We start from the raw sequence: 19,739 nt of genomic DNA, 5'->3' as shown, positions 1-19,739 counted from the left end.
TTTTAATATGCCTCTTTCTTGCAGGTTAAAGGATCTTTTTGTCTCTGGTGTTTTGAACTCATGTCCTGTAGCCAGGACATTTCCCAGTCATCTCCTTGGTATGCCAGACAGGTTGAACAAGGAAAGCTCTTGCCATAAAGTATTTTCTCCCCTCCTTTTTGTATATGTGTGTTACTTTACATCTCTCCACACTCTTTTTGTTTCAATGTCTTTAAATAAATATCATCTAGCATCATAATTATTTACAGTGTTCACATATGAGTCATGGTAGTTCCAAGCATATTTGCTTATTTCTAACGAGGAAATTCACATGATAATTGTACTTCTTAGTCATTAAATCCCCAAGGGTCACACAGTTCTTTTAGCCACAGCATTGTCCTGGAAACCCCAGTTAAATCGCTTGTCCACTGTATCCCATAGATGTTTTTCGGAGTTGCTGCTGTCCAGAGAGCACCCGTTCTGGTTTATGACCTCCATAATTTATTCTTTTCTGCACTGAATGCTGTGGTTTTCTAAGCATTGAAGAACACTGTGACTGCTTTGTACTGTTAATTGTGTGGATTTTTTTAAAATCAGACTTTTTTCATTTACAAGTATAGCAGGAATTATTTTAAATTTCCTTTCAAATAACAAATATTACCAAGTTACACAGGTCAAAAGCCTCCTGTGAAATTTAATCTCTTTTTCCGTGTTCGTCCTTTGGCATTATAAGACAGGAAAGACCCATGACTTCAGAGCTTTCCTTGTATGTTGCAGTTGTCTGCCTGCTTGCCTGGCAGCATGAACATCAATAAAGTTCTGAAAGGGAAGACATCAGAAAGCAAGTTCCCTGCGTCAAAGTGACCCTGAAATACAATCTCAAAAAGATATTCTTTAAAGTGTCTTCTTGAAGGAAACTTTTACAATGTCTGCTGTAAGAGGCTAACGAGCTGTCAGACTGCTTCCACTTGAGTGTTCTTACAAGATCTATCCTGTATCTGTTGGGAATTAGGAAGAACAGTGGTTTGTATACCACTTAGAAAATGAAAAATTCAATCTACCAAATCAGTAACAGAGAGTTGGTGGGTCAAACTTTATATAACTCTTTAGAACCATCTTCATGATCCATATCCAGTTTTGAATACAAAGTTTTTCAATATATCTTCAAAATATATACAGATTTTATTAAAAATCGTTAAATTGTTTCACAACAGCAGATAATCGCTTTACCTTCTCAATTTAAAGGAGTTGATTATTAAGTTTTTACATTTTATTCTAAGTGATTTAAAGAAAATTTATGAGACACTGGATGAGTCACATTTATTTCAGAACAAAATGGGAGTCCAAGACCTCTTGGTCACTTAAAACTATCATCTGTCCATTTCTCTCTGTTTGATTCAAGTGCCCTTAGTTGTCATTGTATGTTTACAGTGTTTGCAAGATAAATCCAAATTGCTAAATGCATGCCTTTTTATTATAAGCACTAATCATGTGTTAGAAAAAATAATCTTTAGATGTGCCATGAAGCATAAAAGAAGCATACCATCAACACAGAAGCGCTCTGTGCTGAGACCTAGACGTACTCTTTGTTAATTTAAAAAAAAGGTGATATATAAAACTACACTGGAAAATGCCTGTTGAGTTTAATTGTGTATATCAAATATTTTGTGGTAATTGTCCCATTAGAATTTTTTTTCATATTGTTGATCCTGTAATGCCAATTATAAAATTTTCTTATCAAAAGAAGAGACCCCCACAAGTTCTCAGAATGTTGCAGAACAAATTTTGTACATTTAAACAGTGACTTATTATAATATTTTGAGAAATTACCATATTTGTGTTGCCATAATGATTCATTTCACAGATGCATGAGCAGACCACAGAATGCGATATACAGGAGGTTTTGGTAGCTGCAAATATCATCAACCTTCACATTGCTTTTTTAAATATCCTAATACATGCTTGGATCTTCATCAGTATAAAAGCACGGAGATGCCAATGAAGATTATGATGCTATTCCTAACACTTTGTTCTCTTGTCATTTCAGCTGTAAATCAAGGGGGTCATATCACATTTTTTTTCCTAGATAAATTGAATGGGAAAGTATCTTACATGCCTCTCCAGTTAAATTGGTTTGATTAAGAAGGGTTGAGCACTTTGGGGAAAAGGTCAAGGAAGAAGGACAAATGGAGGAAGATAGGAAGTATGTGTAAAAGTTAATAGATTAAAGCATCTATAATTGATTTTCTTGAAAGACATAATATGTGGACATTCCTAATTTGTAGAGGCACTAGCGTGTCACCTAAGATATTAGAATAATTGCTGATTACTTGTCTTTTACTGGGTAGAACAATGTCTACAGGTGATGATGTTCTTTCCCTTTTCTCAGGTATTTGCCCTTCAATTGTAGTACCAGGCACTGAAAAATTTGTGTGAGTACTTTACAGTACCATTTAAATGACCAACCTTCTTTGTTGAATACTTTTGGTCATAATATTACCTTCAAATAAACCTAAATTAAATGAAACATTAAAATATAATATTAATAATAATTATCTTATTTTACCCAGAAGTTTGAAATCAAGAATTATAAAGTATTACTCTTTGTCCAAAGATGAAAACTAGGACATATCAGCGCAAATTAATAAAATTTCTGTGCATTTTCACAGTCTATCCAAGCTTTACTAACATCAGGAGCTCCTAAACAGGGAAGGCTCCTGTGTTGGAGGCAATGTGTTCCTTGGTGTGACTGCTTCAGGTCTGTGTCAGAAATGCAGTAAATACAGAATATCTGCGCAGGACCTGTAGGCAGTGGTGTAGCAGTCTGTGGGGTCTCTATTCCGTTGCTTGGAAGAATGTGGAGTTGCTGCAAGATGTTAGGGCATTATTTTCCAATCGGCGCCCTCTAAATGAGGAGGTTATTTCGTTCTCTTGGCTCATTGCCATAATGAAATAGAATCTGTGAAAGAATTTGCTCCTATGTTACATTCAACAGAATAGTTATCAACTAAGACGTTTTAATATTTGAATTCAATCTGTTGGGATGGACTTACTAATGCAACTTTTATAGCTAAAGACAAATGTCTGTTTTTGTGGCTGACTTGCCTAAGATGTATTTATCTACATACCTGAATGTATCTTTTGACATGAGAATGGGAAACTTCGAACAAGATTGCTAAAGTGTGGTTTTCTAGGCTTCATTCCTGCAAATTACAGAGTGTTTGCTGTGATTTTGCTGTATGTTTCTTTGTATACTTAAATATTTGCAGGCACTTCAGTAGATCAGGCCTTTGGTTGTCATATACCTGTTTGGTTTAGTTTTTTGGTTTTTTTCTCCTTGATATTTAAGCATAAAAGCAAAGCGGAATGTTTTGGGTGTATAAAATCAAGTAATTCTGTCTTCTGTTTTTATTTATAAACGTGTCAAGTGCTTATAAGTGATCTTAAATAGTTATCTGAATTAAGTCATTAAACTGATTAGTCATAGTTTTTATCATACAATTCTCATACTTTCTATGCAGAGATTATTGTATTACAGAGGTAAAATACTGGCATCTTCAAAGATAAAACACTCACACACTTGTGGAGCTAATCCTGTATATCACTGTAGGAATTCACCGTCAGATGCATCTCGCTGAACTTTTTAGTTGTTTTTGTTGGGGATTGCTGTACCTGGTTGCCTGGGATAGGTGAGCCTGCAGCAGCTCCCTGTGCCCATGGGCAGCCTGCAGTGATGCTCAGCAGCTCCCACAGTGCACGCACACATCTGTTCGTGGCTGGCCACCTGCATCAGCAGCCAGGCAGCCACAGCAGTCACAAACAGGAACAGCCTCAACAGCCTCATCCTGTCTATCTGGTCAGGATGAAAGCCTGTTAGTGGAAAGCATGTGTGCATACTTAAGTGTGGACCCCTCCCATAGCTGGCCTGAGACGCTCAGCCTGCCCTGCCCCTGGATTCCGGGTGTCTCCAGCTGGGGACAGGAGTGGCACCAGTGCCTGCTCCCCAGGCTCTTACAGTCACTGCTGACCAGTCCGTGGCTGCTGGTGATCACACACTGTGCACACAGCATACATGCCTACTGCAGCTTCCACAGCTGCTGCCACCCTGGATACGTGGCCACCTGCAAACTATGACCCCTTGTCCAGGTGCCACCACTAGGACCTCCCGCACACTCTGGTGTCTCCAGCTGCTGCCACTACAGGCACCAGGGCCCCCTGGGCTCACAGTCTCACCCCAGTGGTGGCAATTGCAGCTCCATACACACGCATTCATGCAGACCTCCTCATCCAGGAAATGAATCAGAGATGGAATTGAATAAGAATACAGAGCACACTTTGGTGATCAGACCAGACAAGTGTAGTGACCTACCACTCCTGATTTGCAACTAGGCCCTCTTGTCCCCTTACCTGTCCATCTTCCCACCTATTTTCCTCCTTAATCCATCTTGATTTAATCTAAGTGCAATCATGATTTCAATATTCTTTCTTAGTAGCATGGCACAATGTTATTTCTTGTGTCTGTCAGGTATAGTGGTTTTGGTTGTTCCAGTGACCACATGTCCTTGTGCCCCACCCTTGCTGACTAAGTGTTAAGAGGGATTTCTGTAGCTGCTGTGTGCTTCCAAGGCTCTGCTGAGTCTGGTAGAGAACACATGTATGAAATATCAATGGACAATTAGCAAGCAGGAAACTAAGCTTTCCAAAAAAAGGAATTGCTTTCAGGTCCCTCCCCCTCCCCCCCCCAAAAAAAAAAATCTGCAGACTGCAGAAACAATACTTTAGCTGTAGTTAATGAAACCATCATTTGTCTTTTAAAATCTTCAGAATACAAGTAACTTTACCTCATAAGTAAGTATCCTTGAAAAGGAATCTTTAAAACACAGGGGATCTTTGGAATGGTGGATGACCATTCAAACCTACAAAATATGTCAGTGGGTCTCACCAATAGCTGCTCTGAAATCTGTAAGGTTGAAACCAAAAGCCACAAATAATGCATTATTCCAGAATCCACCAGCAAATTCTAGTAAACATTGAGTTGATTTTCCTTTTTTCTCCTTTTTGCAGCTGCTAGTCTGATTTGAACTGTTTATTCACAGGATGAAAGAGATGTTTTTAAGCATTCTCAACAGTTCCAAGTGAGTGATGTAAATTTAAAAAAAACTACTCTGATTTAAAGAGAGTTGCTAGGAAACATGCAGTTTGAAGATGAAATCTCCCACTGAGCTTATCTTTGGCTGTACAATAGGAATTATGTTATAGGGTATCCTGACTTACAGATTATATAGACAAACTGTTAAATTTTTATATATGCAAATACATCTGCTGTGAACTTACTGAATACACATGATTCATTCCCACGTCTTCATTTACTGATGAATAAGAGGGTATTACTAAGTTCAAGAAGATGTGAAAATCAGAAAATTCTGAGAGCATGGAAAGATTTTCATATAGTCTTGTTTCATTTTTCTGAAACATGAAATTATTTTTTTTCTTACTGGTGGGTTTTTTTAAGAATTAATTACAAGATGATGTTCTGAGTATTCTGTTTGGGTTTTTTTTAATACAAACTTTGGAAAAAATTTAAAGTTCCAACAGAAAATAGCAAATATACAATTAATTACACTTGAGAAGTTAATGGGTTTTGTCCCTTGGAAGCTGTTGGCCACAGTAACCTAAAAAAATCCATGTTATCATGAAAGAGTGCCCAGTTTTAATAGTAGATATTCATTTGTATTTATGGCTGATTTTTTTTTCATGTTTGTTTTAGAGACTTGGGAGTGTGTGGTTATCTTGGAGTCAAACTACTTCAAATTTAAGACACAAGTGGAAGCTCCCTGTATTTATAGGAACAGAGTAGGATGCTGTTCTGCGTGATGCTCAGTCCATGGCAGGAGGTCTATTGATTTTTGTTTGCTGGAATCTCTTACCAGGCAATCTTGAAGCAGCAAAGCCTTACAGCGTGCTTTCAGAAAAGTGAGTAATGCCTGTGAGTTATGGCAGTAACTGCTTATTTATTACTTCTTATTTATTGTCTTAGAAGAAAGAACAACAAGTTGCTGATAGAGCAAATGGTGTGAAAAGGGATGTGGAGCACTGACTGCCTGACCCTTTACTGCTGACATGATGGTTAAAGACAGTGTTTAATTAACACTAAGCAATACTTCATGATCTGAAGGTATTTAAAACTAAAACATTTTTTTGCAGTTCACTGACTTAAGAAAAGTAACTAAACTGTATTAATAATTAATAGTAAAGCTGAGTTGTTGAGCTTACCACAAAATAGAAGATGCCTGTTTTTCCTAAAGAATATGTTTGTAATAGCATTACCAGATGACTCTTCATTACAGAGCAATTGATTAACTGCAAGATGAGGTAGATATGTGACCACTGTAAAACCCTTGTAGGGAAGAGAATTAATGTTAATTCATGATAAATTTGTGGATGCAAATAAATAAGACTTCTTACTAGTTGCATAAACTGGGAGGATGAAATAACAGAAAGACAAAAGAGAGTGAAATAATGAAAATGGGAAGAAAAAAGAGAGTGAAATAATGAAAACGGGAAGCATAATGCAGCAGGCAAGCAAAGAAAAGTCCTATAGGACTTCTTAATTGCCAAACAAAAAAGCCAAAGTGCCTACTGAGCAATGAAGAGGTTGCTGATTCCTGAGGTCTGAATTCTTTGATGTGTAAATGTAAAGGAATTAGGAGAGTTAAATTCACAGTGTGATGAACTCCCAGCGTGTTGTCCTGCTTGAAAAAATGAGACATTAGAAAATTGCCACAGGAAGCAGACATCTTCTAACAGTAAGGTTGCCCACTGATATCCCTGGTACCTGCTGTTTTTTACGACTATCTTTTTATGACTATATATTTTATGGTGTTGTTTTTGTTACAGACACTATGTTTTGTTGCTTTGTAGAAGAGGCACTATTTCTTTTGAGTGCAAAAGGCATGACTCAAAACATGTCTAGCGAAGGAGTTAATTGTCTTTTTGGTGGTTGGTTCCTGGAGAGACGTCACAACTGCCAAAGAAGGAGGAATGTAGGGGATAAAAACGGGTAACTGAGCAAGAGTATGTTGTAGATCATCATTGTGCCAGGATGTTCATTAATTCTCTCTCCTCATCAACATGTTGTGCGTTCACCTTGGCTGAATACCTGGTGCTCACCCAGCTGCTCCACCCCTCCCCTTCCCAGATGGACAGGGGAGAGAGTCAGGGGGGAAAGGGGGGGGCGGGGAGGGGGGGGGAAGAGAAAATGACAAAAACCGTGGGTTACAATATAGGCAGTTTATATTTATGCAAAAAGAAGGAAAACTAAAAACAGCGTGCACATGCACAAAGCAGAAACTGGCAGTCAATCTCTACCTCCCACAAACAGTGAAGGTCAGCCAGCAGTTCCCTGGGTCCTCCTTCTTGCCCTGTTTGAAGACCACGGAGACGTTTGCTTTCTTGCAGTCCTCAGGCACCTCTCCTGATCACTCTGACCTTTCAAAGATGTTTGTGAGCAGCCTCATTGTGGTGTCCACCAGCTCTCTCAGAGCATCCTCTTGTTACCGAGGCCTCACCTCCATTTAGCAACAGGCCCACACTGTCCTTTTGTTAATGATTGAAGATGCCCTTCTTGTTTTCCTTGACATCCTTGACCAGATTTAATTCCAGATGAAATTAAATTCCTCATCACCCCCAAGGTACTAGTTTTTCGTATATTCAAGTTAATGTTTGTTAAGTAAAATTACAGAGCAGGTTGAATTGTCCAGTAGTGATAGAATCACTTACAAATTTAGCCTGTTTGTAGGTTTGGGAGTTTTGTTGGGTTTTTTAACACCTGTAAGCAGCAGGGGGAAAAAGAGTAAGTGGCAGTGGGAGGAATTAGACTGCACTTTGCTCCAACTTCATACTTGTTTGTTATGTTATTGCATGTTGCCCTTGAAATTGTAAATTCTGTTCAACATGAATACCTTATTTATGGGCTATCAAATTGATGTGCTTCTTAGCTGGACTTCATGCATGTGAAATGGAGAGAGTAGCTATATTCTTTATAGGACAAAGTGGAAAATATTAGAAGCACGATGGTTGTTGATAGACTGTTTGGGCCAGTGGACTGTATTGTGGGCAGTGGATTTGAAATTCTATTTCCACTTGAACATATCTGTCAAAAATGAAGGTTATCATTATAGAAATCACAAGGAAATGAAGTGTTTCCAGAAGCCTTTATGAGGGAAACTAAAGTCACTTTTGGACTTGTGAAAAAAAAAGCCAGCTAACATCTAAAATTTATTCTGTAGATGTAGCAGTGCTGTAAGAACAGGGCTGGCTTGGAACTTTACTAAAGCAATCCCAGACTACTGAAACGAGATAAATATGTGCAGTCATAAGAAACTTCACTGTCATCACTTTTCCAGTAATAAAGAAAGCTGGTAAATTCTAGTGGCTGAAGTGTTGGTGTCAGGCAAAATAAAGGGGTTGTGAGTGATGGTTGAGAAGCCAGACTTTTGAACAAGATGTAGTGTTTAACCCGGAATGCTAAAACTTGTTGATTGGTTGCAAGGTTAAATTGCAAAGACCAAAATAGGAGAAAAGTACAAAGGTTGATATAATAAATAATATATAATGTACATAAGTATTTTTTTAAATTCAACAGTTACTGAGCAATTCTAAATACTGAGCAGATAATAAGATTTATGAGGACTTAGTTATCATAGCAGAAAATGCCAGCTCTGTTAAGAAAATAAAGATAACGAGCAACAAGATGCTTACAAAAATCACTAAAAGAGGCTGAAGTAAAAACAAATACAAAACACTAATTAGCCAGGATTGCTTATAACGTCACTGTGTTAATTTAGACGTGAATTATTGCAATTATATATATTCATGTTTTGAAAGAGGGTAGAGGACCACAGATTTCTTCTAGATTGTTTTATCTATTTATAGGCTAATCTGGACAGAATCTCTACCAGTTCTAAATCTCGAATGTCTATAATTATCATAATATGCCAGGAGATGAAAATCATAACAAGTATCTTGATTTACCTCTCCTAGCGAGTGTACCATGCCAGAGCTCTTAAACACTTTCTTCTGCCTCCCCTTTTCCCATTCAGCACTTGGAGCTGCTGACAGGAGCCTTGTGTGGATGTTGGGGACTGACACAGTAATCATCACACTGCTGCCACTCTTGAAAGCCTCAGCAAGGGAGGTTCAGGGAAGATCTTGCCATGTTGAGATGTACTGACTTCTAGTTCTTGTACTCCTTTATCTACCTACATCATCTTCGCTTTTGCTCTCTTTCTTTCTGACTGCCCTTTTGGGTTGGTTTATTGCTTCCATCCTCCCCCACATCACTTATATGTCCCACATGACATCCCTCCCCTCTGTAATGTTGAGATCTATTTCTTTACCTCCTCTTTACCCGTTCAACATTCACCAGTGTTACTCTGCTTTCCCTTGTCTATTGCTACCCCTTCTTGATTTCAAATCTTGTAAATTATGTAGCCTATTTGCACTGCCTTTGATTTTACAATCTCTATTCAACTGACTTCCATTGCCTGCTGTTTGTAATTTCCTTTTGTATCTAAATGTGTAAATGCCTTATGTGCTTACAAAATGATGATGTCATCTACTTGTTTGAGTTAGTAGTGAAATGATGGAAAAAACACTGTCTCTTTCCATAGCTATAAAGGTTGTGTCATTTTCTCCTTAATGAATGCCAAAGTATGCTGAAGACCCGAAGAAAGCCACACAGAATATGGCAGAAAATGTAGAAGTTTTCTTAAGGTGCATTTAGAGAGATTAAAGAATCCCTTAGAAGTGGGTAGTATAGAGAGGCAGGTCTACCCTTGTGTCCTGGGAACACCTCTCATCCTAATGAAGCGTCACAAGACACTGCAAGCCTCCAGAAGCATTCTGGCAGGTCCCTGTGTTTAAAATCGATTGTGCTTCTTATTCAGTAGTCAATGCCCGAGTTTTTTCCACTTCCTTTGGGAGGATTGCACTCCAGACAGCTCATCTAGCAAGGCAAAGGCTCTGTAGTGGTGACTAGCTCTTTTGGAAAACTGAATAGTCCGAAGGGACCAAAATGTGTTAATGAGCATTAGGTGGTAATTAAATATGACACGGTTGCATTTAAATGCCTGTTCATTTTATTACATATTCTTAATATGTCTTGTTTGCTAAAATTATGGTGCTTTGTTTTGAGAACAGGTAGTATACTGTGCAGACTGATATGAGTGTCTAGATACGTAGTCACTCATCTTTTACAGGGGAGAAAATGAAATCATGCTGATGGCTGTCCTTTTGTTCAGGAATGATTTTTCCTTGGGCAGCAATATCCTTCTCATTCTGCAAAGAAGAAAGGTGGAGAGCTATGAAGCAAAAGAGGCAGTGGAACGTGGTGCCTGGGCACTGCAGCCCAGAGTGCTGCCCCTGGCAGTGGTGCTGCCACTCCAGATGCGCCCGGACTCCTTGGGCAGCTGGGTGGTAACAGCATGTACAGCCACACCACCTGACACATACAGACAATAACCTGCAGGCTGTCTCATCTCATAGCAGGCAGTTCTGCCAAAATTCAGCAATGTGAAACAGCCTCACTTCTCACCCACAAGCTGAGATGAATCAAGAGGGATGGCTGTGCTATATATACAGAACCCACTCAGCCGAGACAAGTGAGAGCAGGGAAAGCATTCAAATCCCGGCAGGGTGGATATTTTTGTATCTCAAAAAAACGAGGTATTTATAGCATTTACTGACACAGTTTTTATTTACAGTAATTGGAACCATTGTTCAAACCATTTTTTTTCTGAACCAGCAGAAAGGGATTTTTGGAGAGCTGGAGGACATTTTAACTTTCCAAAGCTGATCTTGAGTTCTGCAAAAGAGTGGGAGGAGGGAACTTTGTCTATGACTGTAATGTCAGAGAATGCAGTTCTCTGAGCAGTCTCCTCTATCAATACACTTGAACACAATTATTATCACCATGAGCTGCTGTGTAATTACCGTTGTTCCCAACAAAGTTCCTGTTTCATTGCTGTTAAATTTTGTGCATTATTTCAGCATAACTGAAATAAATGTTAAAGCATAAATGTTAAAGACAAGACAGTGTCATATCACAAGGATGTGATAGGCAAGGTGTGGCTGCTGGAAAAGGATGCGAAGCCATTTCTTGATCTAACCTACCACTGTCTTCTAGAGAAGACACAGTAATTCATACTTTGGTCATTTAAGGTTGATGCCTGAAATAGTTGTGAATATCCCTTGTGTGAGAGTCTGAAGAAAATTACATGTCACAAGAAGTGGAAAGATAAATATGTTTGGTAAATTCTTCCCCTGTAGCTTCCATCTACAGTAAGCATATGCATTTGTTGGCAAATGTAAGACTAGATCTAAAACATTTGGATTTTGGAAAAACAGAAGAATTTAGTAAAAATTTTGGCATGGAAAGAGCAAGAGTCGTAAATGGTAGAAGGCACTTGCAGAGCAGTACTTGGCAAGGGAGACTGGAAAGCGGTAGCATTAAGATTACACTTTTCAAAATGATGATGCCATATTAGAATTATTTAGGTTGGGAAAGGCCTCATGAGGTCATTGAGTCCAACCTCTAACCCAGTGCTGCCCAAGTCCACCACTAAACCATGTCCCTAAGTGCCACATCTATGTATCTCTTTTTTTGCATGCTCCATGTCCCGGGACACTGAAGGGTGTTTCAGTATTTATAAGCATATTTTATAATTAAGTAATAACAAAATTAATATACAGAGAGGAATGGATGATATTGGCATGTGCCTGAGATACAAGATTCTGTCAGTAAAGTTTTTAAATAGTGCTACAGCAGAACCAGTCAAGACGTAAGAAGAAGATGTGATGGATGTAAAGGATGCATTTATATATTCATGGCAAGAAATCCATTAAACAAAACAGAATTGCACACTGTAAACATGGTGACATGTTGCCCTAAAGAAATAGATAATAGTCACGAGCAAAAAACAAAAGGCAAACAAAATATTCTGATTGAAAGAAGTAAAAAATCTTAAAGAAATATTCAATATTCAATTGCAATATTCAAAAGCAGCTGCAGGCTTTTTTAGCTTCATTTTAGTATACATACAGGCAGTTTCTCCCATAGGGAAAAGAGAAAACTTCGAATACAACATTGCAGTAGTGATTATGTTCAGTATTTAAAAGAAAACTCATAAAAATTAATATTGCCTTTCCAGAGGATCATTAATTCTATATTAAAAGGTTATAATAATGATATGCTAAACAAAACACATGAATTCTGAAAGAGATTGCTGTACTTCAGTTTCATTGTAATTTTCTTTATAAAGACTTTGAAATCATGAAATGAAATGTAGTATTTGCTGAGATGAGGAGGATAGAATTTGGAAGATGAGTGTGAAAAAAAGGATGTTTAGTTTTAACATTTACCATATTACTATCACTGGAAAATCTGAGTACTCTGAAACAATGTGCTCTCTGAATAATAGAGATCATTATTTGATGCAGCAAATTTGATAATGCATTATTCAAAAGACTGTATCCTGTATTAACTCTTAAGTATTTAGTTTAGACATATAATCTGACAGGTCAAATGTGACACGAGATAAAGCCTTATGTCAGAATTGCTCACTCTTTCATCTTTCCCTGTAACAGATATTTTTAGCTCTCTGAATGATGGTATTGCAGTGGACAATTCCTTCTGAGATAATGGCTGAACAGAAGATAACCATTTGGTTCTTCATCTATCATCTTATTACACCCTGTTTTGTCTTCTCCCTGGCAGGTAAGATGACCTACTTTTTTACTTTTATTAAGCTAACAGTTGTTAGTTTTATATGTTTCAAGTTCAGTTAGACTGTTTGTATGGCTTTAATTTATTTGTGCAGATACAATGCATTACTAAATGTGAATGGTAAAAGCATACTTATAAGAACAGATGCCATAATTAAAAGTTTACAAAAAGAGAGATCTGGACTTCAAATCTGTTTTTTTCTGTTCAGATTTAGTATATGAAATTAAATCTTTCTTTAGATTATAAAAATCCTATCAACTATCTATTGTGCACAGATGATCAACATGCTTAGAATAATGGAAACGTTGCCATAAGAAGAGACACTAAACACAAAATTCTGTCATACAGACCCCTTCTAAAATTCAGAAATTTTTTCCAGCCCAGTTCAGTGGTAATTTTCATAATACAGAGGGGTAATTCTGCATATTCTTTAATTTTTAATTAAAACATTCAAAATATTTCATGACTAGAGATAGAGCCATAAATATTAAAACACTCTGGAGTCATATTTCTAATATCTAAATTTGCAGAGATGTTTGGAGCTGAAATTTCAGTTTCATTTTGACAGATAGAAGGAGGGCTTTGGAAAGCTAAAATCTGGTTTCTGTTCCAACTGTTCCAAACAACTTTGAGGTTTCTAAGGCTTGTTTCAAATTTCCACACCAATTTAAATGAATGCTGGTTTTTAGTTGCTGTGATGAATTGTACTGCCAGCATAAACAGCATACGAGAAATATTGATCAATATTTGAAAAGTACAAATATTATGTACTAATATTTTGTTATTTTCAAGGTAGGCTTTAGATCCTTCCCTACTTTGAGGGTCATAACTTGCTTAATCTGGCATACCATTTCAGGCATTGCCTCAAATCTACTAGCATGAGGTCATATTGTTTATTATTGAGTCAAAAAAAAATGATTAATACTGTGGTGTAAGCTCATTGCCCTTAAGAAATTACTCCATAGCTCACAGGAATGCTTTCTGGTTTAATGGGAACACTACTTTATTCTATGAAGGTTTTGAATGTTGTTCTTTACTCCTTGTCTGTGTTCAGTGGAGGATTTACTGATGCCTAATAAAAGCCAATACTTTCAGAGTGCATTTATTATGTGTTTGAGGGGTCTTTTTACTTTGTTAAGATATGAGGCTTGCTGATAGCACCAAAATTGAAAACCTTAACTCACACATGGGATTTTGCTCTAGACCTGTTGACATAAAACAAAACAATCAGCTTCAGTAGCCAAGCAAGTGCTGGACATTGGTTGGTAAAAAATTTGAGTCAATCACTGAGAACACATGTTCAGTTAATTTCTTGATAGCAGGAACAAATGATTGTTATTGGGTGTTCTGCATGTTGCAGTTGCGGTTAGAGGACAAAAACATTGGTACCTCCTGGCAGGTACCCTCAGAATGATGTGGGAAGGTTTTGTGCTGTAAGGGCCACGAGTAAGTGACATAGGAAGAACAAAGAGAGCTATGATGATATTGCATGCAGTTTGAGTACACATTTGTACTGTCATAGCAAGATCCATTTGATGTCTCACTTGAACATTCCTGGCTCTGTTAGAGTCCCAATAGAAGAATAGGAGCCATTGATGGGGAAGGTTTTTGAACCGGGGGCGGGTTCTAATAGCACCATTACCATTCAGAGAAATTTACTAACTTATCTTCTGCTATGGAGTAAATACTTAGTTGCATTTTTCATCAAAAGACAAAGTTACCACCTACAACCACCTCTAAAGGTATGGCACCATCCTTCAATGTCAAAGATTCACTGTCTTATACCGTCAGAGGGAGTTTGTTACTGCAGTGTGTTACTGCAAGGCTGAGTAGCACACACGTTGCTCTTGGCACTGCTCTACTTTGCATAAGTAATTAACTATCCATTTCAGTGGAGGGAAAGTCTGCTTCCGTCATCTAGGGTTTATGGAACCCATCTAGATTATATAAATCTGATGCTGAAGTCTTTGCTCAGCCCCACTTGAAACTTGCTGGACGGTTACTCCTTTCTATTGGGTGCTAGAGCTGCTGGCACTTAGTCTGAGCAAATTTTCCTTTTAAATGTGTTTCTTGGCAATGAAAATGTCAGGGTATCCAGAAAGTACATAGCTGCAGTAACCAAGGTGAGATATAAGGATTTGCTTGGAAGTGTTCATAGTATGGTTAAAAGCGAAAGACAGATCCTGTAGAGAAAGACAGAGCCTAAGTAGAGTGGTCAGGTCAAGTTCTAGGATATGTCTTTCATGTATGATGCTGTCAGAGGGAATGCTGGCAGCGTCAGCAGTACTGAGTTCCCATGTCAATAACAAGACACATCAAGCTCCTCCCCAGTGAAGAGACAAGTTAGGTGGGAGCAGATGTCGAAAGCAGAATATTTAAAAAGTTACTTTAGCATCTTTTAAGAAAACACAAGGTTTCTCTGGTATATATTTGGCTCACCTTGCCTTCTATGGTGCTGGACCCACAGTTCTAGGTAGTTCTACTCCGTAAGTTGCCTTTGGTGAACTGGTCTGTAACTCTGTAGTCAAAGTTTTTGCAACCCATGGTTCCTAAACAGACCTAATATATTAACTTCTCTGAATCCAGGAAACTGATAGCTTCCAGATATAATGTCTTTGGAGATGTCTCAGACTATGGTCTTCCCCAGGTTCAAAGATATCAACCAAAAAATCCTGAAAGTGTTCAGAATTCATGCATTTAATTGAGCATCAAGAGCTTTCTGACTTTAACAGCTGTAGAAGTATTTGGGAAATGAGAAGCTAGGAACCTGAAGCTGCACTGACTTTAGATGTTCAGAGTTGGACCTGAAGTGGTGACAAGTATTCTGATACTCTTATAAGCTTAAGCTAAAGGATTTTATTTGTTTTCAAATTGATATTTTTCCTGCTGCAGAAAATTCTAAAAAAATTTCCCAAACTGAAATACAATGTTTTTTTAGAAATGTGGAGTTTGCCTTGGAGTGAACACTTTGATTTTTTCATCCAGTTCTGGTTTATAGTAGTCAAAAACAGAAGTTGAGGATTGTTGCAATAATGGGCCAGTTCCCATCAGTGGGGAATGTGCACTGGCTTTACCGAAGGGAAGCAAATATTACATGAACCAGTGCATCGGAACTTTAGACAGATTGTCTTCTGCAGTGAAGCAGGAGCAGTATTTATTTTCCAGGTAAATTAGTGCTTGAAATGTAGTCTTGCAGATATAAAGTGGTGAAAAAGCCGTAAATAATTTGGTCTTTCAGTTACTGATAGAACAGACAGTTATATTAAGCTTTGCTTTTCAGAGTGCACTTTGAGTAGTACCAAGGCAAATGAGAGCAGCAAATCACTCCTCAGGGAACATGTCGGTGATTGTCAGTCCACTGCCAAAAATGTTATTTCATGCCTATTAGTGAGAATATTTGACTCTTCTTCTCTTCCCCCCTGACATTTCTTCAACATATTTCCAACTTACCTTTGACTCCTCATTAGATTCATGTCCTGTTGCTAAGTCTGAATTTTAAACTTTTCTTTCATCTGCTACCTGCCATATAATTCAGTGAACCAAAGTGTATCTTCACTTGGGATAATAACCTTGCACCAAAAAAATTCAAACTATATTTCAGCTGCAACCTCTTTCATTCTTTCAAATGGCTAATTAAAATCTGCAGAGACCCTGTGTTTTTATTGTGCTTAATAAACAGTTGGTTACATTTGGCTATGAGAGGAACCAGTAATGAAAAATGTTCCTCTGATAATTTATTTCTGAGCAAACTGTTCTACTTTTTACCTTGGGATTTGATAGTGCAGAGCCAAGCAGTACCTGAGTTTGGGTCAGATCAGGCTTCAGAAGGCAGCTTGTCACTCTAGTGACTCTTCTGAATTGTGCAAAATGAAGTAATAGTCCAGTGTTAAAAGTGGAAAAAGCCCTTCTGCTTTTTAAGCGGCCTAATGCCTTGTTTCAAAAACCACTGGGAACTCAAACTTCAGTGAAAACTGGTTAAGCAAGGAAGCCAATAAAGCTCAAAGCCTCTCAGTACAGAACAGTTGTTTCCGTGAGTACGTGCGGATGCAATTAGACAGTATGCTGAATTTCTGAGTGAGTATGTTACTGTTATTTCATATGCACCAGAAAGGCTTGTGTGGGGAGATTATGTAGAATGACTGCTACACTTTTACTTCATCCCTAATTTGCTAGGCACTCTTTCCCATGAAATCGACTTAGGCTCTTCAGTCACTTTTGAAGTAATAACACTTAGGTTTTTAAGGAAGAATCACCTAAATTGTTTATGTGTCTAATAGACAAATGGGAGTATGTTTAAAGTGCAGTAATTATTATTGGCTGTCATTCCCCTTGGCAGTATGAGAAGGCAAGCAAACTTTACCCTGTCATTATTAAGCATAAGTGGAGAAACTTTCTTTGCCAAGGGCTGGAGCTTTTCATACTTGAATCTCACTGTAAAGGAGAAAGGACATCATTAACTACACAGCTCTTCAAGGTCTTCACTGGCACGTAGGAAATAGGAGTAATTCTCCTGCTGTATTCAGTCCTGAAAAGTAGAGGCAGTGTTCCCAAAGACAATCTAAACCTTTCCTCTAAGATGAAGTGGGACTGCCTACCTCTTCTGTTTGAATGCTGACTTGTTCTTGGAAAATGATGTCCCTTTAGCCGCTTGATGACTTATGCTGGTACCTCTTTTCCATCACATAGATGGAATCTTCTTTATAGACCACAAAAATGCTAGATCATGACTTCTTTTGATATGAATACATTGCTGCTTCAGCACATAAACTTCCCATGAATGCGAAGTGTAATTTTTCCCACATGATTGAGAGACGTAAAACATATGATCCAGCTCCCAAACCTTAAATTATTTATGGCTTGGACTTCTTCCAGAACTGTAGGTTCAAAAGTATATATTGTGAACTGAGACCTGGAATCTACATTATTTAAAGCTTTTTATCACAACAACATATACTTAATACCTGTTTACCTGGTCTGTCATGTCCCTGCTTAGATTTCAGAAGACCATTTCGTGCTGCTGCTGAGTGTCTGACATTCATAAATAAATAATCATAATGTTTTTTGTGATCACGGTGCTCAGAAACGCAGAAGTGCCCTGTTTATGTTCCCGTGAGCCTGGTCGAGGTACTTTGGTTCATTCCCTGACCATCTTATTGCTGAGCATGAGCATCTCAGATACTAGTAGGTCCTCATTTCTCTGACATGCAGAAAACAGTAAAAGATCTACTTCGAAGTATCAAATGATTTCTAGGCTTGCAGTGCTGATACAGAGCCTGACAACTTAGTTAAACTGATAAAGAATGAGTCCCTCATTCTTACATTCAGCATTCCTTAGCATTCAAGGTTAATGCAGCCATGCGCTGTGTCAGCAGATCTTTGTCCCTCTTTCCTGTGCAAATACGTAACCGTGTACAACACTGTCAGATAGATCAGTTCTGACACTAAATGACTGTCTTGTGCAGCCACTTTTGGCTGCCAGGAAAATAGATAGGTGTACAGAAAGCAGAAGCAGAAAGAGAAGACTAATTAGAAGAATAGAGATGTTAATTAAAATAATGCTATACTGGTGCACAGTGGGAGTGAATGTGATCTTAGGGTTTTTCACGTGGTTTAGCTTCTTTCTAACATTGACCTTTGAAAGCTGTTTACTGTGACTTGCTGTTGATAATCATGTCACCATTTGTGGTTTTTATAATTGCTTCTTCTTCAGCAGAGAACTTGGAACATGTGCTTAACATTGCACTTACGTGTAACCTTGGTCATTTGGACCAACTTAGATGCTTAAATTTCGTGATGTGTAAGGTTCCTGAAAGAATATGAGAGGCCTTTACTGAATTTATATAAGTACTTTCAATGCTGTCTCATTGTTATTTCCTTTAAGAAAACAGTGTTACCATTTTCCCCTTTCTAAAGATGAAGTTAAAGATCTCAATATTTCTAGCAGAAGCTCTTCTAGCTATCCCTTACTAAAACTTCACCATCTTGTCATTGATAATATATTTCCTTTATAGTGGAATTCTTAAATGTTTATCCATGAAAAAAATGCTTAACTTCTTAAAATTAAGTTCAAAATAGGTTTATGTAGACTTTCTGAGTTAAGTTTTTCCTTTTCCTTGCTAAAGCAAAATGGTAATTTCTTAGTTGAAGAATGCAGTCTATAGGTCTTGGCGAACATTCAAATCTTTCTCTCTTTGTTTTTTGGCACTTCCATATGGAGGTGTGGTCCTCTTGAGACTGGTTTGTTTGTTTTTTTATTACTATTGAGTCGAATGCATTTACAGAAGTGTTTGCAGGATTAAGGCCTTAGGATGCATCTACTGTATTTTCTGAATATATGGATTTGAAGGCATATATAGCCCCACATTTTACTGCTAGCCCTTCAGTGTATTTCAGTAATATGCAATGTAATTTCCTCTGTTTCTTTTACAAATCGTACCTTACATTATCGTGTTTTTCTGTTTGACATGTAAAAGCAAGTTGTTCTTCCTGAGTAAAAAACACCTCCTAAGTGGTGCTGGATGTGGGAGCCCTTCCAGGAGCCCGAGCGCCTTAAGTAGTGGATAAGTGAATGCTCGCTCCATTTTGTTTAATGGAGCTGTTTCTCTAATTAGGATTCAATTAGTTCTCTGGTTTAATTTGGTGATTTAGTGAGATTAAAGACACTTTAGAGCAAAAAAGATAAATGTACAGATGGACATCCATTAAAAATCTCTTGCACATTGTTCACATTATGGGAATGATTTCAGAGAAGTCACTTGCTCTTAGATTTGATTTCCCATTTAATCTAGTTTCCCAATGAATTTCCACATAACTATTATGTTCAGGATTTCTGATGAATCACTTGAAAAATATATCACCTTATAGAAAATTGTGTGGTAACACTCTGTATCAAACATGACAATTCTGTTCAGAAACGAAACACATGTCACTTTAGTAGATTTCATAGAAAGAACCCCATTAATAACTTTATAAATAA

General features: G+C 37.7%; 1 protein-coding gene across 1 annotated transcript in view; it reads left to right on the top strand.

The window, feature by feature from the left end:
* Positions 1–19,739, top strand: part of CNTN1 (contactin 1) — a 223,267-nt gene that overhangs the window by 134,189 nt on the left and 69,339 nt on the right. The window contains exon 3 of the mRNA XM_071552378.1: positions 12,625–12,754. Coding sequence (XP_071408479.1) covers positions 12,643–12,754 — 112 coding nt within the window. The 5' untranslated portion in view covers positions 12,625–12,642. The remainder of the gene's footprint in view (positions 1–12,624; positions 12,755–19,739) is intronic.

This window comes from Pithys albifrons, chromosome 3 (genome assembly GCF_047495875.1).
Source record: "Pithys albifrons albifrons isolate INPA30051 chromosome 3, PitAlb_v1, whole genome shotgun sequence".
In the NCBI taxonomy this organism is placed as follows: Eukaryota; Metazoa; Chordata; class Aves; order Passeriformes; family Thamnophilidae; genus Pithys; species Pithys albifrons.
Note: the sequence above shows the minus strand (reverse complement) of the source record. Positions and strands in the feature narration are given on the sequence as shown.